Source organism: Nyctereutes procyonoides, unplaced genomic scaffold (genome assembly GCF_905146905.1).
Source record: "Nyctereutes procyonoides isolate TBG_1078 unplaced genomic scaffold, NYPRO_anot_genome, whole genome shotgun sequence".
Classification (NCBI taxonomy): Eukaryota; Metazoa; Chordata; class Mammalia; order Carnivora; family Canidae; genus Nyctereutes; species Nyctereutes procyonoides.
The window spans coordinates 63,139,361-63,165,679 of NW_026575046.1; the positions used below are offsets into that span (position 1 = coordinate 63,139,361).

At 36.4% G+C, this 26,319-nt stretch overlaps 1 protein-coding gene across 3 annotated transcripts in view; it reads right to left on the bottom strand.

The window, feature by feature from the left end:
• Positions 1–26,319, bottom strand: part of ADK (adenosine kinase) — a 494,505-nt gene that overhangs the window by 29,754 nt on the left and 438,432 nt on the right. For all 3 annotated transcript variants that reach the window (XM_055325527.1, XM_055325525.1, XM_055325526.1), the window contains one exon: positions 7,910–7,996. In XM_055325527.1, the coding sequence (XP_055181502.1) occupies positions 7,910–7,996 (87 nt within the window). The remainder of the gene's footprint in view (positions 1–7,909; positions 7,997–26,319) is intronic.

The following is a 26,319-nucleotide window of genomic DNA, read 5'->3' on the forward strand; positions in this document are numbered from 1 at the left end:
AAACCTGAAAACCAAAATATGTGATTTTAAAAATATTCCCTTTCAGCACTAACATATTAAATGATATAGTTTAAAACAAAGACTCATCAGGACAAGGTCATAGCTCCTCGAATAAGGAGATGATAGCAAGCTTATTTATGTGAGCTTATTTACACTCTAATTCATTAAGCAAGATAACTCATATTGTTATTATTTAACTCAACTGAAAAACTGTTATTTGATCAACTGACAATTCCTCACAGCAGGGTGGTTCTAAAATTTTAAGAGCATTTGATGAAAGAAACTGGTTTTTAATTTGCCATCTATTTCATGGACTAGAAATAAAACAAACATGTCTCATCTCTATAAAATGTCAATGTTAACTGGATAATTAAAAGAAAAATAAAGAGCTTGTACTCATACCACAGATTTGGGAATTCATATTCTGAAGTAAGTAGAGTTGTGAATTTAGTAACAGTGTAGCTAATTTTTGTTTATTCAGACCTACTGATTGTAAACAGCTTTATAACATCAGAGGTTATGTTTCACACAAATTTTCTTTTTTACAAAAGATAGATTTATTTATTTATTTATTTATTTATTTATTTATTTATTTGAGAAAGAGAGCAGGAGTGAGCAGGAGCAGGAGGGAGAAGGAGAAGCAGATTCCCTGCTGAGCAGGGATCCCGACATGGGACTCGATCCCAGGACCCTGGGACCTGACTGAGGCAGATGATTAACTGACTGAGCTATCCAGGCACCCCTACAAATTTCCATATAAAGAGTCTGGCAAATTGTTTCTAATGACTTAAGACTTCTGCTGGGTCCCTGGATTAGCCAGTACTACTAATCTGATTTTATTTTGATTTTATTAATTACAAAGCCAATAAAAGGTATATTGTACCAAATTCAAACATAATTGAGACAAGTTTTAAAGCTGAATACTTTAGCTTCATGAAAACTTACTATATTGCTCCTATCTTTTTTTTTTCATTTTGGTACTGACTGATAAAATGTTGGGTCATAGATAGGTATCAGTCTATAGACTAGTGTTTAGAAAACCATTTTTATTATTTCTCCTCCCCGGAGAGGAAGATAAGATGATATATTAATAGACCAGAGTATAACAAAATAATTTTAGGGGTAAGAACTCTGGGGTCAAACTTTGAGTTTTAATCCAGGTTTTCACTATGATATGGAGCATATTTAGTCTCTTGTACCTCTGAGACTAGAGGAACTGTCCAGCTGAGCCTAGACCCAGTTGCCAATCAACAGATTTGTGGAGCTAAGTAAATGGTTGTTGTTTTAGGTCACTAAGTTTTGAGGGTAGTTGATTATGTATACAATTAATACATGGTATATTAATTAGACATGTAGCACAGGTAAAATTGACCAAATCCATGTAATAGCAGCTGGGGCCACTAATGAATTCAAGTTAGTTCCATTTGATTCCCAAATATTCTAGCCCAGGAAACTGATACACATATATTTTGCCATGTCACAATTCTAAAAAAATTAACTATTTATGACATTTCCTCTGGTCCTCTGCCACGAAATGCAGTCTTATAAATATCAACATTGTTTTCTTGGAATAAACATTTTTTAGTAATCTTCAAATATAGGAAACTTAGGTTCATATTTGAACTTCAGGGTCTGAGAGTCTATATGGCTCAGACAATCTCTATCTTACCCAAATCTCCTGAAGACAAAGCCTTTTGAATTCTATTATCTATTTATAATTGCTTCTAAGTGGAGGCCATCCAGTATATTAGATCTTTGAGGAAACATTCATGTTTGTGAGAAGTTCCAGACTTCATAACTTAAAAATCATCCAGTATTCCATGTGAACTAAAGTTATTTCTCTTTTTTTGGTCATGACTTGAGAAGCGTATTTACCTCTTTTAACCAACGAAAGCTTAAATAATCTTAGCCAATGTTCTTGAAATTTGTTCCTGGTCCCCATCAGCTTTTCTAAATGTCTGGATGTTAACACTAGAATAGCATGTATGAAGTATTCTCTGAGTGTGTATCGTGTGAATCTCCCTTCCACCCCCATGAACTTGAGCTGCTGTGGTGAATTCATATTCCTAATGACGAAGTCAATTTCATACATCATTTGATGATTTTAAGGAAAATTGCTACTTAAGAAATAAAATACCAAAGATGTCCTACTACAGTTAAGAGATAGGGAAAGGTATTATTGTTTCCTTGGGGGTAGGGGTGTGGTGGGGGTGGGGTGAGTAGCAGTATGCAGCTCTCATCTTGGTCACCATCAAATAAATCCTCTGCATACAATGGTCTTATGAAAGTTTTGATTTTTGAGTGAATTAGTGTTAGAAATAACATATTTAAGTTATTTTCTAGTTTTCTGAGTTGGAAGCTAAGAAAAGAGGTGGTGGAGGAAAAAAAAATCCCACAAGAATTCTGTACCACTTCTTTGCAGAGCACAGTTTAGCAGCCATTAAGAAGAATGGGGGAGTAAGCCACACATGCTTGGGAAAAAAAAAGGTGAGACCAGAAAATACAAAGATAATTTAGACAATCTCCATGACTCTCATAAGTATAGACATATGGTACAAGAGAAGGAAGTAGCATCTTTGTTTTAGAAACTTAAATCTTTTTTCCTTGACCAAAATTCTTTTTTTTCTTTTAAAGATTTTATCTATTTATTTGAGGCAGAGAGTACAAGTAGGGAGGAAGGTCAGAGGGAGAGGGAGAAAGATTCCCTGCTGAGCAGGAAGCCCAATGTGGGGAGGGGGGGTTCAATCCCAGGACCCTGAGATCATGACTTGAGCTGAAGGCAGATGCTTAACTGACTGAGTCACCCAGGTGCCCCCCAAATTCTTTTCTGAACATGAATTAGAAAGTATAATTAATGTTTCTTTTTATTAGATGGGGAAATAGGATAATTATGTTGTGATTGCTACGTGGCTTTAATAGTTCATGCATATGCTGTAGATATTATCTTTTAGGGTAATACATATTCCCTGCTAAACCTGCCATGAGAAACTTAAAAAGTATTACAGGTAGCAGAGTTACTTTACTGTCATTCAAAAGAAACTGTTCTAAGCTATATATGGCTCTTAACCACATTTAACGAAGCTTTTTTAATCCTAAGAATGTTGGTCCTTGGGTGAGGTCTTCAGTCTTTTATCTGAGAGCTATATATATGTGCTTGGGTATAATCTGTCAAAGGTGTACTTACTTTTAGTCTAAAGATGATTTGTAGATTTAGTCCATATTCCTACAGCTGCCATAAAACATACAACTAAATCATATTAGATTAACACAGGCTGGTATTGACAGCCCACTGGGAACATATTGATTAGGTCCCTTTCATGTTATTTGTTATGATTTTTCTTCTCAGTTTCATTTACTGGGAAGACACAGGGGAAGAGATTTCACCAGGAACAATGACAGTGCCTGTCACAAAATGTTCTCAATGTTTCCATTTGTTACTATGGCAGTGACAAAGAGGGTTCCAAATGAAAAGGCAGACCTGCTGTGACAAAGCACAGCAGGACAACAAGAAGAAATTTTCTCCTGACCTGGGAAATTAGGAAATCACACTTAGAGATTATAGAATTGTCTCCATTTCCAAGGGTACAATCGTAGCACTTGGGCTTTTGAGGGAAAATGTGAAAAGGGTAGTTCCATCAGGCCTGGCTACGGACAAATAAAGGGCAAATGTTACAGAGTGCTTAAGATCTCCAAATAGAACAAGGAGGCATGCTTGTAGAGGCTAGAGGGAATTGTCACTGTTACTGAACCCCTGAGATGGAACTATGATTTTAATTTATGTACATTTGGGGTATTCATTTTAACATTATACATGAAAATTTATGATGTACTGTAGTTCTATATCTCTTATGTGGCTAATAAGAACACATGGCACTCTGGTACTGAGATATGTGATTAGCACAGGGTAGATGAAGTAAGGCTTTATCCAAGAACTTGAAATTGGGACTGGAATACAGTTATGCAAAGTCACAAAAGACAGAAATACTCTTAAAACCAGCAAAACTTAAAAGTAATAGGAGGAATATATTATCTATCTAAAGATAGAATGTGTCAATCAGAGAGGAGATATGTTAATCAGGTAATAAAATAGTGAAGACAAAGAAACTACATAGTAAATGTAAGAGTTGCCATCACCTCTCCATTCATGTTCAAGGTAGAGAAGTATGTTTCCACAGCTGGAGTATTTCCAATCCTACTAGAAAGGCTTTCCCTAGTGCAGAGATGGAAGTAGGGGTTTTTAACCAATGGATTTTTTAGTATTTCCAATGGAAAAGACCATCTCTATTGTAAGAGGAATGCATTAGCCTGGTGCTATTAAATGGTTGATTAATATAGCTCCTTGTATTTAGATTCCATGCTGACCCAGCAAGTTTATGATCTGTCTTTCTGTATCTCTGTAGTGCAATCAATTCTACTGCTTAGCAAAAAGCTCCTGGTTCAAACTCACCGGGGACTATAGTCCTTCGATTATTTCCCCTTTCATTTTCTTTCTTTTCTGCAGCAATCTTACCCTAGAGTCCTCAGAATCCTATCAGATAACAAAAGCTCCTGTTCAATATATGAAATCATCTATTCAGATAACAGAAAGATTCTCTTTGGCAAAACCCAGCTTTTGTTAGTAAGGCTGGTCTGTCGCTCTCAGTCCCAATGATGAGATTTCCCTAAAAGTTTAGAGAAGCAATATAGTGCAGTGAGTAAGAGCCCTGACTCTGGAACCAGACTTCCTGGATCAAATCTGGCTCTGCTACTCTCTAGCTATGAGACTGTACAAGTTATCCAACTCCTTTGTCTCAGTTTTCTCATCAGTAAAATGGGGTTATAAATAAGCCCAAGTGGCTCAGGTGGTTAAGAGTCCAACTCTCAATTTTGGCTGAGATTGTGATATCAGAGTCGTGAGATTAAGTCCTACATGGGGCTTGGGCTCAGGAGAGTCTGCTTCTCTCCCTCTCCTTTTGCCCCTCCCCCTGCTCGCACACACATGCTTGCTGTCACTCTCAAATAAATAAATAAACCTTAAAAACAAAACAAAACACCCCTACTTCAGTGAGTGTTTATGAACATTACATAAGTTAACATATGTGAAATGCTTAAGATGCTTACTGGCTAGTAGGTACTGTATAAATGTTATCTATTACTATACTGTAGAGCATGACTTACATGAATGTGCTAAACATGCCAAAATAGGTATTTCAGTGCTAAAATGACATTAGAGTGTTCATGTCATTACATGACTCAGTCTTTCAGGATCTAATTATCCTGGAAACTGATCAGAGTAGGGTTAAAGTGAGAAAAATGGCTACCAGTAAAGTCCTGCCTAGTGTCAGCCTACCTTCCACTTTATAGTGATTTCAACAGTATGTAGTGAAACCCAGTGTTTGGATCCAGGGTATGATGAAAGTGAATAAAGTGAGGAAGCTGCCAACATATTACACAAGGGGTTGACAAATTAGAGCCTGAGGGCCAAATCCAGCCTGTGACCTGTTTTTGTATAACTGAGAGCTACAAAAGGTTTTTACATTTTTAGAGTGTTATAAAAACCAAAACCAAAAGCAAACAAGCAAGCATACAAACAAACAAAACAAGAATAATATGCAATACAGCTTGTATATGACTCGCAAACCTAAAATATTCACTATCTGGCCCTTTACAAAAAAAATGTTGTGGATCCCTGTTCCACACTCTTCCCTTACTACTTACTTCACTGTACCCCAACAGTAAATATGTAGGTAGGTAGAGTGAGATAAAAAAGAGGCTGAAAATTCTCTAACAGCCCAAGTGTTTTCATGAGGTAGTTCATTTATTATTCTTACCATAGTACAAATGGGTAGCTAGCTGTTCCTACTTTAGTACCCTAGGAATGACTTCTCTCTCCCTCAGAAAGTCCATATATTCTTACCTAGTCTGGGAACATTATAGGTAGTTAGGCATTCATAAAGGAGCCTGTTTTTGCAGGGCTAGGTGGCCCAGGACCCAAGGTACTGACTAATTAGGTCACCATCTTATTTATGATGGCCTCATGATATGCCCTACGAAATACTAAAAAAAAAAAAAAAGAATACTTACTATTTTAAATATTTAAAGTACTTAACGCACACACAAGGGGTAGGTTTAAAAGCTATGTACTAAGATTTCTGGTTTAACTAATTCTTTTAAAAAAAGATTTTATTTATTTATTCATGAGAGAGGCAGAGACACAGACAGAGAGAGAAGCAGGCTCCATGCAGGGAGCCCGATGTGGGTGGGACTTGACCCCAGGACCCCAGGATCATGCCTTGGGCCAAAGGCAGGTGATCAACCACTGAGCCACCCAGGTGTTCCTGGTTTAACTAATTTTACGCAAGAAATCCATAGTGTTTCTTTAATGTATTACAGAATTTAGCCCGATTCTGGATAAGATATTTTTAGCCTACGTGGATTTATAGCTCTGAAGAAATATGGCATAGGAAAAAATAGCTAGAAAACACTCTAATCAATGATGAAGCCCCTAAGCAAAGACAAAAGATACAAACATGACAGTAAAGTAGAATGTTATCTGCAGTATGTACTGTTTCTAAAGAATAGGGCATGGGGCATGCTATAAGTATACTGGTTAACAGCTCATTGAAGAGTTGGCATGTTGGTGAAAAAGATCATTAAAACAAAAGAACATCTATATTTGAAACAATACAATGTTAAAACCATCACATAATATAAGTTTCCCATGGGACGCCTGGGTGGCTTAGCGGTTAAGCATCTGCCTTTGGCTCAGGGCGTGATCCCGGAGTCCTGGGATAGAGTCCCACATGGGTCTTCCTGCATGAAGCCTGCTTCTCCTTCTGCCTATGTCTCTGCCTCTCTCTGTGTGTCTCTCATGAATAAAGAAATAAAATCTTAAGAAAAAAATTTGAGGGCAGTCTGGGTGGCTCAGCGGTTTAGCATTGCCTTCAGCCCAAGGCCTGATCCTGGAGTCCCAGGATTGAGTCCCACTTCGGGCTCCCTGCATGGAGCCTGCTTCTCCCTCTGCCTGTGTCTCTGCCTCTCTCTCTCTCTCTCTTTCTCATGAATAAATAAAATCTTTAAAAATTTTTTTTTGAAAAAAAAAAAAAGTTTCCCATGATTCAAATTATCTTTTAAGGAAAGGAGGACAATGAACAATTCTATTTGCCTTTTTTCCTTGTTCAGCTTGATGTTATAAGAAATAAAGAAAGATTGAGAGGGATTCTTCTGGATTACCACTCAGGAATCTAAAGCTTTCTAGAGAGTCTAGCTTACCTACACTTAACTAGAAGGGGTTTAGACATCAAAAGAACCTTTGAAAAAAAAAAAAAAGAACCTTTGAACCAGATTTTAGATCAATCCAATTCATCAAGCTAAGAATCTCCTATTGTCTTCATCTTATTTTTGAGTACTCATTCCAAAAATGACAGTCCTTATAAATTGCACCAGTTCTTACTAAGCCTTGATGAGACAAAAATTTAACTCTTCCTAGTATATTTATAAACATTTAACTATTGAGTTAGATGTTTTAACCAAATGATATAATCCAAAGACATCATTCTTAGTTAATATTTACCAAAATTTGTTTTAAAGAAAAGCAATGTGTTAACATTTAAGCCTGAAGGGCTAAGAATATACTACATACTGTACTTGATACAGTTTGTTTATGTAATATTCTCACAGACACAATCTTGTGAAGATGACTGGGGTACAGCACAATAGCAAATTATATTTAAGTCAAAAATAAGTAAAGTATTCTTCCTATAGTAAAATACCCTCATAATACTCAAAGCGACAGTAGCATATGGAAAGAACATTAGGAGTTAATTATTTAAAAGAAGAAACTATTAAATTCATAAACCTTGGCTATGTGGTAAAGGCAAGGGTTAAAGGAAATGTTTAACTTATAAGTATGAAATAAATGAATCTGTACCTCCAACAAATGCATCTCCTGCTCCATTGGTATCAACAATTTCTTTCTGGTCTTGATCCAAGACAGCAAAAGCGGTGACTTCATTTTCTGCAAGTAGAGCCAAAGAAAGGCAGACTGACTTTTCTTTGTAACACTCAATACACAAACTCACCTAGTAAAGTTTGAAACTCTTTCATCATTCATCATTCAGAGAGAGAGGCAACATGAGTTCCATATTCTGTACACGAGTACTTGGGAACCAAGGTGCAAATTCATCTGTAAACAACACTTTTTATGGGTAATTTTCAGCATACACATACTGTATGTGTTTTGTTAGAGTTATACCTACGTTGATCACATATTTTGGGAATGACTATAAACCACAGCAGTACCTTTTTGGACAGTACAAATACCTGAACAGAAACTACGATGAAAGAAAATATTTGTAAGGACTGGATCCTGGATCTCTAATAAAGCTTCAAACTTGACTGCATTCTTAGCAGTGAAATATTGGATAGAGTTAAAGAGCTGTAAATTTAAAATATATAAATAACGAGTCTTGGGTGTTTCTCTACATAAAATCACAATGGCATAATAAAAATATAACTACTATTCTGTTATAATTCTTCATGCCAATGTTAAGAATTGCTGATTTTAGTTGGCTTATACAAGTAACTGAATCTGGTTACTTTTTACAAGGAGTCGCTATTTCCTTTAAACTATCTGTCAACTAGCAAAAGGAAAAGCTAGGTAGAACAAAAGGGACAGTGCAATGGGTTCTTGTCTTATAGTAGTCTGGACTAGGGCTTGATTGTTTTGACCATAAAGTAACCAAATACAGAACTTTAAGCTTGTTATTTGTGATGGAGTTATTTGTGATGAAATTTGGCCCAGAGGACATCTGAAAAGATTGGACAGTAGTTTTTATTGGTGGCCAGAATTTCTGAAATCACAAATTTGCATCACTTATGGGGAGAGATGTGGCCAAAGACTTGTGAACTTCAATCTCCTCTAAGATCAAGAGAGAGGGAAAAGGAGATATTGAGCACCTCAGGGTCTCAATAAAGAATATAAGAATCTCAAAAAGCATTTCTGTCTGCGGTCTGTTACCTGGTACTAATGGATACTTTCTTTTTTAAAAAATATTTTATTTATTTATTCATGAGAGACACAGACACACACACACAGAGAGAGAGAGAGAGAGAGAGAGAGAGAGAGAGAGAGAGGCAGAGATATAGGCAGAGGGAGAAGCAGGCTCCATGCAGGGAGCCCGATGTGGGGCTCGATCCTGGGCCGAAGGCAGATGCTCAACTGCTGAGGCACCCAGCATCCCTAATGGATATTTTCAAGAAGAGATAAATACAGATATGATAATGAAAATAAAATCCTACTGGAAAGATTGATATTCAAGAAGAGGATTCTTCATTTAGTGCTCCCTTTGACCATATGACTGCAGATGCTGAGAAGCATCTATTTAAACCCTTTAAGTAACTAGCTTTCCACATTTTGTAACACCAGGACCTACATGGTAGTTAGCAAGATTTTGATTAATTGAAAGTTAAGGCATAAATATCTAGGATTAAATTTTCTTTTTTTTTTTTAATTTTTTATTTATTTATGATAGTCACAGAGAGAGAGAGAGGCAGAGACACAGGCAGAGGGAGAAGCAGGCTCCATGCACCGGGAGCCCGATGTGGGATTCGATCCCGGGTCTCCAGGATCGCGCCCTGGGCCAAAGGCAGGTGCCAAACCGCTGCGCCACCCAGGGATCCCAGGATTAAATTTTCTAAGGAGTATGCAGTACATACTGCTACACAGGTCAAAAAAAAAAAAAGTAACTAGACTTTACTAGAAATAATTCGGGGGGGATCCCTGGGTGGCGCAGTGGTTTAGCGCCTGCCTTCAGCCCAGGGTGTGATCCTGGAGACCCGGGATCGAGTCCCATGTCGGGCTCCCTGCATGGAGCCTGCTTCTCCCTCTGCCTGTGTCTCTGCCTCTCTCTCTCTCTCTATTTATATATATAAAAAAAAGAAATAATTCGGAAAGGGCTACCATCTGATTTAGGAAAAAGGACTATACCATAAATATTTATAAAGAAATCTGATTTTATTACTTCCAAGTATAAGTCATAATATAAAGTAGGAACAGTCACTAAATTAGTAAAATGAGCAAAATTAATGATGCCATTACCATTTATAATAGGGTTACATTATGTAATAATAAAAGAGGTCTACAAAACACTTCAGGTAATGTAAGTGTTAATAGAAGGATTAACTATTGGATTGTAGATTTGAAAAATAATTACATATAAATGGTAAGTAAGCCATAATTAGATATAATTCTTTGAATTCTTTGAAAAAGTCATGGATTTTTGGTTGGATAAATCTTTATTTATGAATAGAACCTAATTCAAAATGGATGAGATTACCTGGAACTTTGCTCTTAAGAATCAGGACTTCTTAGTCTAAACTACTAAAAAAAAAATTTTTTTTTTAACTACTAAAAATTCTAAATGAATGGTTTTCTGGATATATGTGTATATCTTTGAGATGTTTTATCCTTAGATGACATAGAAGTTCAATTTCTTGTAACATAAAGAATTATTTTTCACCTTTTCTGCTTATTGATGCAAATAAATATATAAGAATACTAAGACTGTAAAAGAGCTGTCATGAATTGGAATGGATATAGTCTAGTCTCTATTACCTTCTGTATCTAGCTCTTATGTTATGAAAGCTCCTTTCAAAATACCCTGAAAATTTCCAAGATCCTGAAATGTGTTCTGAATTACTGAAGAAGGATTTAACAACATTCAATAATATTTAGGTTCAATTATATTGTTGGGACATTCTGATATTTTTTTGAAATGAAATGATCTGTTTACAGAGCTATTAAAAAACCCCCAAAACACACACACACACACACACACACACACACACACACACACACACACACACACAAACCCAACACGGGACACCTGGGTGGCTTAGTGGTTTAGCGCCTGCCTTCGGCCCAGGGTGTGATCCTGGAGTCCCGGGATCGAGTCCCACATATTCCCTGCGTGGAGCCTGCTTCTCCCTCTGCCTATGTCTCTGCCTCTCTCTCTCTCTCTCTCTGTATCTCTTATGAATAAATAAATAAAAATACTTTAAAAATAAATAAATAAAAATCCCCAACACATCAAGCACCTATGTGGCTCAGTTGGTTAAGTGTCTGACTCTTGATTTTGGCTCAGGTCATGATCTCATGGTTGTGAGATCCAGCCCCACATCCTCGAGCTCTGCACTCAGCATAGAATCTGCTTGAGATTCTTTCCCTCTGCCTCTCTCCCCACGCACTCTCTCTCTCTCTCTCAAATAAATAAATACATCTAAAAAAAAACAAAACTCACACAACTAACTAGACAGCATTTACAAGCATGACCTATTCCATAGCCTTCTAGACCATCTGTTGTATGAACATATGAAATACCTCACTAAATCTTAAGATACACTTATAGGCATGAACATTATTCAGCCAATGAGGCCCAGGACACTTTCATGACTCACTTAGGTGTGAAATGGGCCTGAAGTAGCAATAATAGCTTTGTCTTAGTTCTAGAAAAATGACACTGTTAGCTCTGATCAAGTGCTTCTAAATAAGAGCTTAAGATACATTAGAGCCTTTTATTCCCATGACTTATTTACTCCATAAGTGGAAGCCTGTATGTCCCACTCTGTTTCACCCATTTTGTTCATCCCTCTATCTCCCTCTCCTCTGGCAACCATCAGTTTGTTCTCTATATTTTTAAGTCTGATTCTGCTTTTTGATACATTTGTTTCATTTTTTAGATTCAACATATAAGTGAAACCATAATATTTCTCTTTCTTGGTAGGACTTATTTCATGTACCACAAAACCCTCTAGATCTACCTATGTTGTTGCAGATGACAAGACCTCATTCTTTTTATGGCTTCATAATATTCCCCCCTTTCTCTGTGTCTCTCATGAATAAAATATATATATATATATCTCCCACATCTTCTGTATCCATTCATCTATCCATAGACACTTGGGTTGTTTTCACATCTTGGCTATTGTAAATATAGTCCATGGTACTGGAATAGTGTTTATGATGACAGATTGTAGCTACATTTGTGGCAAGCATAGCATAATGTATAGGGCTATGGAATTACTCTGTTGTACACTTGAAACCGATGTAACATTGAGTGTCAACTATAGTCAGATAAAAAGCTTTTAAAAAGTAGTAAGTGTGGGTAGCCCGGGTGGCTCAGCGGTTTAGCGCTGCCTTCGGCCCAGGGCATGATCATGGAGACCTGGGATGGAGTCCCATGTCAGGCTCCCTGCATGGAGCCTGCTTCTCCCTCTGCCTGTGTCTCTGCCTCTGTCTCTCTGTGTCTCTCATGAATAAATAAATAAAATCTTAAAAAAAAATAAACATAAAAAGTAGTAAATGTATGATATGTGGAAGAATATTGCTAATTATACATGGAATTACTAATAAAAAGAATTAGTGACTTTTAAAATAGCTTATGATCTTTTTTGTTGTCAAAATATTTTATTATTAAGTAATCTCTATACCCAGTGTGGGGCCTGAACTCACAACCCCAAGATCAAGAGCTGCATGCTATACTAAGCCAGCCAAGAACCCGAAATGATTTTTTGTATCTTAAAAAAAAAAAAAAAAGGTAAGTCAGAGCCATTGTTTCTCAAATCTTTCCAAACATTTTGTAAAGTGAGAAGGAAAAGGACTGGTAATAATTATTATTCCTATTTTCCAGATTTCTATAAAACTACAGGATCATGAGCTTCCTTAAGCAGACAGGAAACAAAAAAGGATACTTCAGTTGATAACAGATTTCTTTGGTATTATTTATTAGCTATCTGTCTAGAATCAAAACATCCTCACGTCTATAATGCTAAGTCAATTATAGTAGAAATAGTAAGTTCATGCAATATTTACCTGAAAAAATGATAAAATTCAGTCGCTCAATGCCAAACTACTAGATTAAATGCTTCTGTAGCCCTACTGCTACTAAATTAACTATGTATTTTAGCATTGTATATATATAACCCCATGATAATTAACATCCTTAGAAAATTTTGTTCAAGATATTTTAAAATGCCATGTTTTGTCCCTTCTTTTGGTCACTTTTTTATGTCACCTTTAAATTGTAGGAAAGATATAACTGTTGGAAGATAGATAGCAGGATGAGGTGTTTACAATCTCAAGGTAGACAGGTGTTTTCAATTGCAAGCAGCTGTTTCAACCTCTGCCACTGCCTCTGACTGAACATCACCAGGCATGGGAAATATTGAAAAGTGATGGCAAAATCTTCACTCCAAAGTGAAAAATATGACTAGGTAAAAATCAGAACTCTTGAAATTCTTAAAAGTGGCTCCTCTACCATGGCCATTCCTTATAATGATGTAATTTCCACAGTATTAATGTTTTTGTTTGCTTGTTTTTTTTTAAAGATTTTATTTATTTATCATAGACACACACACACAGAGAGGCAGACACACAGACAGAGGGAGAAGCAGGCTCCATGCAGGGAGCCCGACAAGGGACTCGATCTCGGGTCTCCAGGGTCACACCCCAGGCTGCAGGCGGTGCCAAGCCACTGCGAGCCACGGGGGCTGCCCTGTTTGCTTGTTTTTTTATTAACCTTTTATTTAAACATAATTTTAAACTAATATGAAAATTTGATGAAAAATACAGAGAACTCCCATATAATGTTTATCCAGATTTACCAGTTTTTTAAAAAAGATATTTATTTATTTATTTATTTATTTATTTATTTATTTATTTATTTATGAGAGAGAGAGAGAGAGAGAGAGAGAGAGAGAGAGAGAGAGAGAGAGGCAGAGACACAGGCAGAGGGAGAAGCAGGCTCCATGCAGGGAGCCCGATGCAGAACCTGATCCCGGGTCTCCAAGATCACACCCTGGGCTGAAGGTGGCATCAAACCGCTGAGCCACCCGGGCTGCCCTCCCTTCTTATTCTTATACTTAAATAAATTAAAGCAGTCTTTTATTGATGGACTTTTAGGTTGTTTTCAGTCTTCTGCTATTATACACAATGTTGCAAAGCACTAATGCTTTTTATTTTAAGTAGATCCTAAATTTAAATATTTGGCTTTATTTAAAAGCCAAAGTCAATAATTTCATTCCTACTTTTTATAGGGAACTGACATAAGAAAACTAAATTGTTATACCAAGAGCATGAAATATGCCTGTGTCAAAGAATAAGAAAAAAGTGAGAATGCAGGAAATGCTTTTCTTTTCATTAGGATATACATACCAGGATATGAGCAAAGACACCCTGCTCAGCCTGCCCTAATAAACAGGGTAATGAAACAGATGACAAATTCTACTAATAATAGAGATTTATAGAACAATCCTAATTAACAAGGACTTTTGGGGAATGAAGAGCTCTGGGTTAATTTAATTTTCTGGTTAACTAAAGAAAAAGCAGAAAGTCTTTTTAGTTAGAAATCTTTCTAAATGTATTAATATAATAATATACCATGACATCCCTGCTTTAATTAGTTTAGTTTATTGAACTGAATGAAAATTTTCTTTGATAATAGAGAATCCTAGAGCACATGTTAATGTCATTATTCTGAACATCAATTCTTATTGTAGCTCCAAAGGTGTAAGTGCTTTCATGAAAGGCAGGATAAATGGAATGGTTGGAGGAACACTGGATTAGGACTCAAAAGACCCATGGTTTTAGTCTGCTTTTGGTTCAGCTACTTTATTCAATAAATGCTTATTAAGAGCTTATCATATGTCAGGCACCCAGACTGGGAATACAGATGTGAATAGGACACACAAAACCCCTGCTCTCATGGGACCTACATTTTAGTGAGGACAGACAGTATACAAGTAACAAACAATGAGAAAGATAATTTGAGATAATAAATGCCACAAATAAAATAAAAGAGGATGATATGATAAAATATGACTGGGGAGGCAAATTAATTTAGATGGTTGCTACTTCTTTACTGAGGAGGTGATGTTTGAATTGAGACTTCAATAGCAAGAAAGAGCTAGCCTTGTGAAGATCCAGGTGCAGAATATTCAAGAGCAGAGGCTCTGGGCTAGCAACAAGCTAGGTGAACTAACCCTTTTTAAGTTTAGGAAGGCTACTGTCACTAGAGTGTAGTGAGTGTGGAGAGATCAAGAGTGTGTGGGTGTTGGTGGAATTTCATCCTATATAGAATGGGAAACCATTGGAAGGTTTTAAATTTTTTTTAAGATTTAAACATTTTATTTATTTATTATATTTATTTATTTAAAAGATTTTATTTATTTATTAATGAGAGACAGAGAGAGGCAGAGGCACAGGCAGAGGGAGAAGCAGGCTCCATGCAGGGAGCCCGACGTGGGACTCGATCCCTGGTCTCCAGGATCATGCCCTGGGCCAAAGGCAGGTGCCAAACCGCTGAGCCACCCGGGCTGCCCTAAAAATTTATTTTAGAGAAAGGAGCATGCATGTGGGAGTGAGGCTGGGGTGGGGGTAGGGGTGAGCAGGGGCTGAGGGAGAGAGTAAGAAAGTCTTAAGCAGACTCAGTGCTGAGTATGGAGTCTGATGTGGGGCTTGATATCAGGACCCTGAGATCACCATCTGAACCAAAACCAAGAGTCGAGGCTTACCTGACTATACCACCCAGGTGTCCCCACTGTAAGATTTTAAGCAGGGGAGTGACATAGTCCCATCTTTGATTTAAAAACGGCAGCCTTATATAGAATGGACAGAATGGTGGGGGTTGGGAGTAGAGTCAATGATGCTACTTTTCAAGACCTTGCACAAATAACCACAATTTTATTATACTTAGAAGATGGAGAAGAGTGCCTGGGTGGCTCAGTCAGATAAGTGTTCAACTCTTGATTTCGGCTCAGGTCATGATCTAAGGGTCATGGGATTTAGCCCCACGTTAGGCTCTGTGCTCAGCAGGGAGTCTGCCTAAGAGTCTCTCTCTACCTCTGTCTCCTCCCCCTCACTGCGCATGTGCTCTCTCTCCTAAAATAAAGAAAAAAAGAAAAAAGAAAAATGAGCATAATACTTGTTCTAGCTATTTTCTGTGATTCTTATATGGATTAAGTATTAATGTTATGAAAGTACCCTTTCAAATATAAAGCCCTATACAATTTTTAAAAATTCTTAAATATGGTTTATTACTTTTGTCCATTTCTGATGGATCTCTCTATAGAGATTATAGAGAATGCAAAGGCTATGGCTTTCACCTCCTCTTATGTGTTTGTATGTATAAATGTAATACATATTGGTATATACTGATAAACAATTTTATAAGGTGTTTTTAGGAGCTTATTTTCTTCAATCAGGTAACAAGTATTTGTTGAACACTTGCCATGAGCTCCTTATATCTTAGATCCTTTGGGGGAGATATAGGGGAAATATTAAGACATGATTTATCTTCTGAAATAACTTATAATCTATACTGAAAGAAATCTAGCACATGTGAAAGAATTTGTGAAGTATCATGCAATGTAATATTTATTATAACTGCAACAGGATTTCAAAGGAAAGAAACAATGTGAATTTAATTAACTGGAGATGGTTTCATGGAGAAGACTGAACTTAAGCTAGGAAGATATGGATAGTGAAGAGGAGAGGAAATAAAAATATATATATATATATTCCAGGAGGCACAGAGAAAGAAATAAGCTTAGGTAAGGAAAGAAATAATGCAAGATGGGTAGGGTCCAGCCATCTCTAGGAAGACAAATCTTTGGATTTAATACATCAAACAATGGGATACAATTGCAGTTTGTGAGCTAGCAAAGTGACATTCAAGTGCTTACTGTGCACTAACTACTACAGCAAGTGCTTTATATACTTCATATCATGTATTTCCCATGGCAATCCCACAAATTGACCTGACTTTATAAGTGAAGACACTGAGGCTCATAGAGGTTGTCAACTGCTCAGGGTCTTGGAGCAAAGTACTTTGGGATCAAAGAGAGAGAGAGAAAGAGACAGAGACAGAGAGAGAAAATAAAATGGGATTCCAAAGTGACCATTTGAGCAATGTTGCTATCATTTTTTCTGAAAAAAAGGTGAGCATGGGAAAAAAGCAAGATTTTGATTAAGCAGTATATAGCATTTAACTGACATTTAAATCCTCTCCCCCTCCTTAAAAGATTTTATTTATTTATTCATGAGAGACACAGAGAGACAGGCAGAGACACAAGCAGAGGGAGAAGTCAGCTCCATGCAGGGAGCCTGATGCGGGACTCAATCCTGGAACCCTGGGATCATGCCCTGAGCCAAAGCAGATGCTCGACTGCCGAGCCACCCAGGCGTCCCTTAAATTCCCTTTCTAAGTTGGGTACTGATAACTAAATTTGACCAAATTAAGTAAATACTCCACAGAGAATAGAGGCAGTATAATACTGTATTAAAAATATAAATCAGACTGCTCGGGTTCATATTCCCAATTACTAGTAAATTCCCATATACTAGCTCATAATCAAGCCAAACTCTCTATGCCTCAATTTTCTCATGTACAAAACAGGGACATTAACACTAATTATCTCATAGCATTTCTGTGAGGCTAAATCACTTAACACATATAAGGCATTTAGAGCAAAAGTTGGCACAAAGTAATCATTTAATGAATAAATGAACAAGAATTATTAATCTTAAAATAAGACTTTTGGGTATGGGAGATTGAGATCACACTTGAAATTGCTGCTACTGAAGGCATGGTTTTGATATGGAGCACTATGATCATTGTTTGCAGTAAAGCCTCTCAGTTTGTTCATGTTTTCTTTGAATTTTCTACAAATGTTTCAAGTAAACATCAGTTAAAATCTTCAGTGCTGAATATGGACAGGTAACGAGTAGAAGAGTGTTTGCTTTGAATATGAAAATAGTTTTCCATAGATAAGTGACTGAAGGGGTGACTGGGTGGCTTAGTTGGTTAAGCATCCGACTCTTGGTTTCAGCCCAGGTCATGATCTCATTGGTCGTGAGATCAAACCCTGCATTGGGCTCCTGCACTCAGTAGGGATTCTGCTTGAAGATTCTCTCTCTCTGCTCCTCTCCCCACTCATGTGTGTGCACACACACTCTCTCAGTAAATAAATAAATATTTAAAAAAATCGTAAGAAAGGTGACCAAGAAAATAATGATAAATGGAATTACTGCCTTAAAACCTTATTTCCCCCTTTTTTGGTGTCTTCCTTCCTTCCTTCCAAGATTTCTGATACCTTTAATAGGTTCACTATATGAAGTCTATCTTTTTAACCTTAAAGCAGTTCATTTCAACCTGAACTTTTTTGCTTTTTTCTATGCTTTTTTCTATGCACTTGCTCATTCTCAGGTTTATAAAAACTGGCTTCCTCTGTGGCTTAGCTCATCATAGGTCACTGGCCATCTATAGATTGCCTAACCTTGTTGAGGTTCTTAACCCTGATTCATTCAGCTATGCCCAAGGAAGCAGCTAGGGTTCATGGCACAAACCTTGGCTACTTAGGTAAGAAGGGCTACAGGAAAGGCAATTTGTCTGATGTTCTCTAGCACCCAAAGGTATGCTTTGCACATTATAGGTGCTCAGGAAACATTTGTTGAATGAACAGACTAGTTTTTCATGAATACAAATCTTATCATGTTATTCTCCTGTTAAAAGCCCTTTGATGGTTCTCTATTGAAGTCTTATCTCTTATCTTTTTTTTTAAATTTTTTTTATTTATTTATGATAGTCACACACACACACAGAGAGAGAGGCAGAGACACAGGCAGAGGGAGAAGCAGGCTCCATGCACCGGGAGCCCGATGTGGGATTCGATCCCGGGTCTCCAGGATCGCGCCCTGGGCCAAAGGCAGGCACCAAACCACTGCGCCACCCAGGGATCCCTCTTATCTCTTATCTTATCTTAACCTTATCTCTTGCCATTTCCCGAGCTGTGATTTTGTCTCTCTCATACTCATAATTTTTCAAACATGTCATGTTTTTTTTTTTTTATACCTGTATCATACCAGCTTTACTGCTCAAATCATCCTTCCCTATTAGTTCCAAATCCCAGATAAGGTTGTCTTCTTGGATGCAGTCCCTGACTTCTCAGGGTCTTGCTTAGAAGCAGAGATGACTGTTTCCTCTTTTATGCCATCATTTATAACTTTTATATATCTCTAAGAACGGATTTATCATATTTATAGTTTTACTTATTCATATGAATTTTTTCTACTAAACTACGAACTCCTTGTAGGTAGGAATCATAACTTAACCAAGTCCTAGTACACAGTAGGTGCTCAATAAACACTTTTTACTGAATGATTATTTCTGCAAAATTTTAACTTCCTTAAGACTAGTTTCTTTCTCATGTAGTAGAGTATGAGCTCAATATATATTTTCTTAATGATTCTGAATAAGTGATACCTAATTATAACATGCTTCTCTAGGTTAGATAAGTAAACCAAGTAAACTAAAGGTTCTAGTTGTCCATGATCCTGTCTTTTTTAGAGTTATTAGGATTTAATCATGTATTCTAAATGCTTGTATGAAAGGAAATCATATGAATACTTGAAAATCATAAGGTAATATGCTATTTCAATAGTGAATAAATTCAATGTTGCCTAATTTGTTCTAAAAACCTTTCCAGATCTAACTGTGCTGAAGACATCCTGGAGAAATCATAAAAATATATGAATGGTACATTCAAGCAAGTTGTTTTCCATCATTCACAAATGAAGACACTTTTATTTTTTAAAGATTTTATTTATTTATTCATCACACACACACACACACACACACACACACACACACACACAGAGGCAGAGGCAGAGACACAGGCAGAGAGAGAAGCAGGCTCCATGCAGGGAGCCTGACATGGGACTAGATCTCAGGTCTCCAGGATCACGCCCTGGGCCAAAGGTGGTGCTAAACTGCGGATCCATCCGGGCTGCCCCTGAAGACACTTTTATGATTCAATAAACCTAGGTTCAGATCTTGTTTAAGGATAGAAGGTTCTAATAATAGGGACTTGGAGTTAACACTTAGGTTAAGGATCAAATGAGGGTAATCAAATGGATCACAGTGACAAGGGTGGGATTCACCTCATAAAGATACCATATAAGTCCAACCAACATCTATATGTATGTGATTCTTCCTTATACAGAAATTGTAGGCTGTTAAAACTAGAACAGGAATAGGCACTTGTTACATAATTTGAACCAAGGCGTCATGGTTATGAAAAACACTGAGTGACCAAACAGCAACAGCTTTCTTAAATTTTTTGTGTATGGTTTAGTTCTAATCACTGCAGTAGGAAGATATAAGACATTATTGATATTCTAAATGTACCCCTTCTTAATGTCATGTATTTCCTTCTGAGTACAATAGTAAAGATTTTCAAAATGATATGCACATGCAAAGTTGTGCTCTGTTATTAAAGGAAAACCTACTGATGGACTTCCCATCAGTAAGATTTCTGTTTGAATTGTTGGCGGTGGCAATCACAAATGTTTATGAAGTTTACAAAGTAAAAACTGCATCAAGTATGAGGGAACCAGTGTCTCTCTCTCTCTCTCTCTCTCTTTTTTTTTATGGATTAGAAGAAATCTTAGAGCAAGAAAGCAATGCTGAAATATCACTGATGTTTTAGTGCAATCTGGTTTGTAGGCATGGTAATGTTTCAAGGGAATGTCACAGATTTATGCTGAAAGAAAAATATTTTTAGAATACTCTATACTTTACAATAAAGATAAAAGTTCCCTAAAGTATGGGGTCATTTTCAGTGGGTGCTCTGACAAACATGGATAAAAGTTATGAGTACTATCTTTTGTCCAATAAACTAAATTGGAATCGCAGATAACTTGACTACTTGTAGTATAGCGATAAATACCAGTAAACAACCATTTTACCCAATTTAAACAGAATACTTTTCTTTATTGAGTCATTTTCCAATCTCTCTTGCACTTAAAAGTAGATTAAAATGTGTAAATGTATGGTTAATTACCTGTTAAAAAAAACCCTCTCAAGTACCATATTTTACAATGCTTTTAAAAGTTGGTTGTACTTCTCATCATTCCTTATGAATGGAAGTTGCAGCATCAGATTTTTAAAAAGTTGCAGGAATAGTCTAATGATCATACTCATCTCTCTTTGGAGATTAAGAAGAATGGCATAACATTATTTAAAAAAATGATAAAGAAAAAACAAACAAACAAAAATGATAAAGACCCCATGTCAAAGCAGGCTGGTGTTTGTCATCCAAATACTGTGCCAATCACTGCAATTCCTCTTAGAATTGGTCTAATGATCCTTAGCTGGTGCTCCCGTTTCCCTCTCCAAGGTATCATTTTAAATGTCATCTCAAGTCACCAAATAATTCTCACCCTCAGAGAGAAGAGAAGCCATTAGGTGTCAAGTCTTTATACTTTGCTAGTTATTTTGAACTACTCACAGTTTTTCCATCAAACAATATTAAGAATCAGTATCTTTGTTTCTCAGACTGGAAGAAGATGGTAGACAATTCAATTTAGTAACACCACATCATATAGCTATTCTATCACATAGCTATTTATACTCTAGTCTATGTAAATGGCATCTGCTAGATTTGGCCTATTCATAGATGACAATACTATTTATACTTCCTTAGTTGACCCAGAAACAATATACAAATTGGTCAGGCTACAGAAGTCAGTGTAGCAAGGCTGGTGTCTTAACTGTGTAGTATGTGAAGCTTTAATGTTGATTATATCTGGACAGAAGAAATTTGTGCTGTATTAGTTAATTCTTTGAAAAGACAAAGTCCTGTACTCCCAAAGAAGTAAAAGAAGCAACAACAGCCTTACAGGTCAGATTCTCATTTGTTCATCCTTTTTTTCTTTTTCTTTGAGGGAGGCAGGGAGGAAAAGGGGGAGGTAGAGACAGAGGAAAAGAGAGAAAGAGCATGCAAGCATGAACAGGGATGGAGGGGCAGGGGGAGAGGGAGAGAGAGAGAGAGAATCTCAAGCAGGCTCCATACCCAGTGTGGAGCCTGATGTGGGGCTTGGCTTGATCTCATGACCCTGAGATCATGACCTGAGAGTCAGAAGCTTCACCGACTAAGCCACTTAGGTGCACCATTTGTTCATCAAGTAGATAATACCTCATTTTAAATAATATTTAGGTAAATGTTCTATGTCAGCTATAATATATAATGAAAGTATTGGCAATTATTTTTTATTTTACTATAGTGGCTGCTGCTAAGGAAAGGGAAAATACCCCATGTTCTGGTTTGCTCATTCTAAAAGTCTAAATTTGAGTGTCTGAGGAAAGTTCCACATTTCTGATAGTGATGACAATACCCTAAATACTTTGAGAATGAAGGGAACATACACTTGACCACATAGGTTGCTTCTACTCACCATAGCCAGGTGTCTTGGTTTTAAACACATGGAGACAGACATAACTTTTATCCCTTTAGGGAATCATGAGCACAAGCTTTCATGTTTCCTTAAAGCACAGATGTGGCTGGAGAATATGAAAAAGTGAACATTTTATCTAGCATAGTCTAACATTAGGAAGTCACTCTAGATATCAGATAACTCTTTCCTGATTATATGTTTATGAATTTAGTGGGAAGAAACAGGGACACTATTTAAAGCTAGAAGAAAGCCCCTTATTTTAGGTATTCAATAAATACTTGATGATTGACTGCCAGTAGAATTTATAAGACTTCTAGAAATCAAGTACATTTTATAATAAGTTGATTTTTATATACTATTTTTTCTTTTTTATAGAGAGAGTGAGAGAGAGAGCACAGAATCAGAGGGAGAAGAAGAGAGAATCTTAAGTACATTCCACACTCAGTGTGGAGCCTGATGCAGGGCTCCATCCCACCACCCTGAGATCATGACTTGAGCCAAAATCAAGAGTTGGACGCTCAGCCAACTGAGCTATAGAGTTTGCCTGTAAAATTTGCCCCCAAATTTTATATATTATTTTAATAAAAGAGAGAAAACTTCTGTATTCATTAGATATTTTCTTAGTGGATACTATGGGGATTATAACTAACATCCTAAATATACAGCAATCTAGTTTGAATTGATACCAACTTAGCTTCAATCTTCAAGAAAGGGTATAAAACCTTTCTTCCTATACAGCTTCTTCCCTGCTTCTGTTGTTATAAATTACATCTTTATACATATGTGCCAATTAACATATATTTATAATTACTATTCAATGTATTTGTCTTTTAAATCATGTGTGAATAAGAAGAGTTACATACCAAAAATACATTAGTACTGGCTATTATATTTACCAATGTAGTTACCTTTGCTTGAGTTCTTTATTTCTTCATATGGCTATGAGTGACTCTAGCAGCCATTCATTTCAGCTGAAGGATTCCCTTCAGTATTTCTCATAGGGCCTGAACTCCTACTACTGAACTTCTTTAGCTTTTGTTTAACTGGAAATGTCTTAATTTTTCCTTCACTTCTGATGGACAGTTTTGTCAGATATAGAACTTCTGTATTCTGAAGCCCATTTTTTTCAGATGTTAAATTATAAATATAATTGTCAAAAAAGCAAATTCACTAAGTAGATCTCTTATTCACAATGCATTTTAATATGTTGAAGTTCCAAGAAGATAAAATTGTAGTGTGGCCAAAGCTCAGTGTTAAGCTCAAGATAGGAAAGCTTTTCAAAAACTGGTTGCTGATTATATTTTGATAATTAAATATATGAGCCTATGATCCTTTTAGGCTCACCTAATTAGTATCAAATGAGTTTACTTAATTACAGCTGTAAATTAAATGCATAGAGTTTGCCTCATCTCAAAATAATTACATGTGCATTGTAATGTGAATTATGGAACATTAATTTGTAGTTTATCGATTATTCCCTAAACAGAGACTGGGACTCATTAGGACAAAGTTATTATCTTAGCAGTTTTGATAAATAGCTTCTAGAAAGGGTTTCTTTTTTTTTTTTTAATTTTTTAATTTTTTTAGAAAGGGTTTCTGAAAAATGCATATAAATTCTTCAAAGGAAAGGTATACATGTGTCAGAACTGGTACTGCACATTTATTGTAAAGCCTCAGCCTAGAAAAATGTGCTCTCTGAAGTATTCAGGTTGAGAGGCATAAATATGTATATATGTATATAAAATCTCCACCCTCATTCTGCACAGAGCTAGAACTTTTTCAGGTTTATAGTAAAGGCTGCAATTATTTTAGGAATCTTTTGCAGTGTTAAATAATTACAAGTCAAACTACTACCTCTAACAAACCAGTTCTTAGCATCCCTCAGAGAGAGGAAATGATAGGTTACTTATCATATTCAAAAGCTTCTGCTATGTTCATTATACTCAAGAACCACAAAAAAGGGGGTGAAAACTCTATCTTCCTTTACTCTTTGGATACTTTACTAGATAAGTGCTTTCCCCCCTTCCTTTTATGATCTTTAAAAATATCTGAGAAGGGAAGAAAGATTTCTTGCTAGAAAACAAATGAAGAATTATTAAAGGCATAAGAACAGACTAATCAGGTGGAGGAAATAGTCTAACTCTAGAGTTTTCTTCTTTTTTCTAAAGGAAATAACTACGTTGATCATTTGGGAAGAAACAGTTCAAATGGGGCTCACTCAATTTAAGATTTTTAATTTTCTTGTGAGGGAGAGGAATCTTAATCACCAATTAAAGCATTTCAAAGGCAATTTCTAGAACAGGCCTCAGATTTTCCCTAAAGATAAAATTAATTTAAATAAAAATATGAGATTTTCTTGTTTAAATGAGACAAGCTTTCAGAATAGCCCCTTGCTTTATTTGCTTTCCATGTATCCATTGTTTTTTGTATTTTCCTACTCCTGCTCAATTGTGAGCAAACTCCCACTGATTACACCAGTAACTTACTCTACTTATATTATTTCCCTTCATTTTTTTCATGGATATATCCCATTGTGTGCAAAAAAAGGAATTCTGCTGCCACAGAACCTAAAGAACACACTTGGCTGCTTATGGTAAATGCTCACGTTCTTCTAGTTAGGAGTAGTGGCATTATCAGGCTTTAAAAATCAACAGAGGTAGAGGCTAAACAGGTGTGTTAAGCCTTTCCTCTGCCATTTGGAATTTCTAGCTTTGGCCACTATTGCTTTTTTTCTCGCTATTCTCGTGATTTTCTGCCATTTTCTTCCTTTAAACATAGAGGCTGAGGGGAAGACCTCGGCATAATAATCGTGTTTTAATTTGGCCCAATTTTGGCCTAAAGCAAACATCTAATTACTTGTGATTAATTCTAAAGAACATAATCTACTCTCATGTTCAGTGGGTCTGTGTTTGAATCTAACTAGTGGCTTCCTCATGTTTTTTGCTGCCTTTCTTTCTCTTCTCTGTGTTAACTTAATCCCCAAAGTGACTGAGGAATCATAAACTGCCATTCTTCTGGTACACAAAATATCTGTATTATGCAATTCACATTTCAAGGGACTTGAAATTAGTCTTGAATCGTGTGTTCAAATTTAGACTTCTGTAAAAAATGACAAGATGTACGAGACCACTGTAATCTAGGCAGCCATAATTATACAATTATTGATGAAGTTCCTGTTGATAAACAATGCAAACATTAGGAAATACTATTTTGCAATTAAATGATGAAGAAAGCTGTTTATTGCCTTCTATTCTATCCTCTGTTAATAAGACTGAAGTTGCAGATGTTCATGTATGCTGCATTGATGTTAAATGGTGCATGATGCTCTAGGTGGTTCCCATAACCTTGCTTTGTCTACTATGAACTGACTCAATTGATATGATAATAGAGAAAAGAGCGGGGCTGAACTGGCACAATTTGCATAGCCTTGAAATTTGCTATTATTGCACAGCCAACTGCTCCTAAAAGTTCTTGTTCAGTTGTCACTGACAACAATATGTTAGACAAACAATATTTTGAAATTAACCACTCAGGTGGGGGCATCACTTATTGAAGCTTTTATCCCATCAAACAAGGTACTCATCAATGCATTTCTAAAGCCAACAATGGGGAATTTTGTGATCTTTGGGATCAATTACTATTAGATTTAGTACAAAGAGAGCCGACAACATTCAGGGGTCACAAAACAGTGGTAGCACTTGCTGCTTTTTGACACTGGAATTCTATTTGGAGTATCTCTCTCTCCCTTTCACAGAACATATATTCGCATCCCATCATTAAATAACGATTATATTTTAGGTTAAGAAATAATAAAATTTCCAATGTTGCTTAATATTGCTCTTTAGTCATGAAAAAAAATTATGTAAGACACCCCATACAAGAATATTAGGAATTGCTCTGATCCATGAAATGACAATACTAGAAAACCTCAAACACTGAAGAAAATCTCCATACATTCCAAAAATCCAAAAATGTTTTGAACAAGTAATAGGAGAACAGCTAGAAAAGTGTCACAATTATAAGGGACAACTCTGAGTTTAGATTGTGGG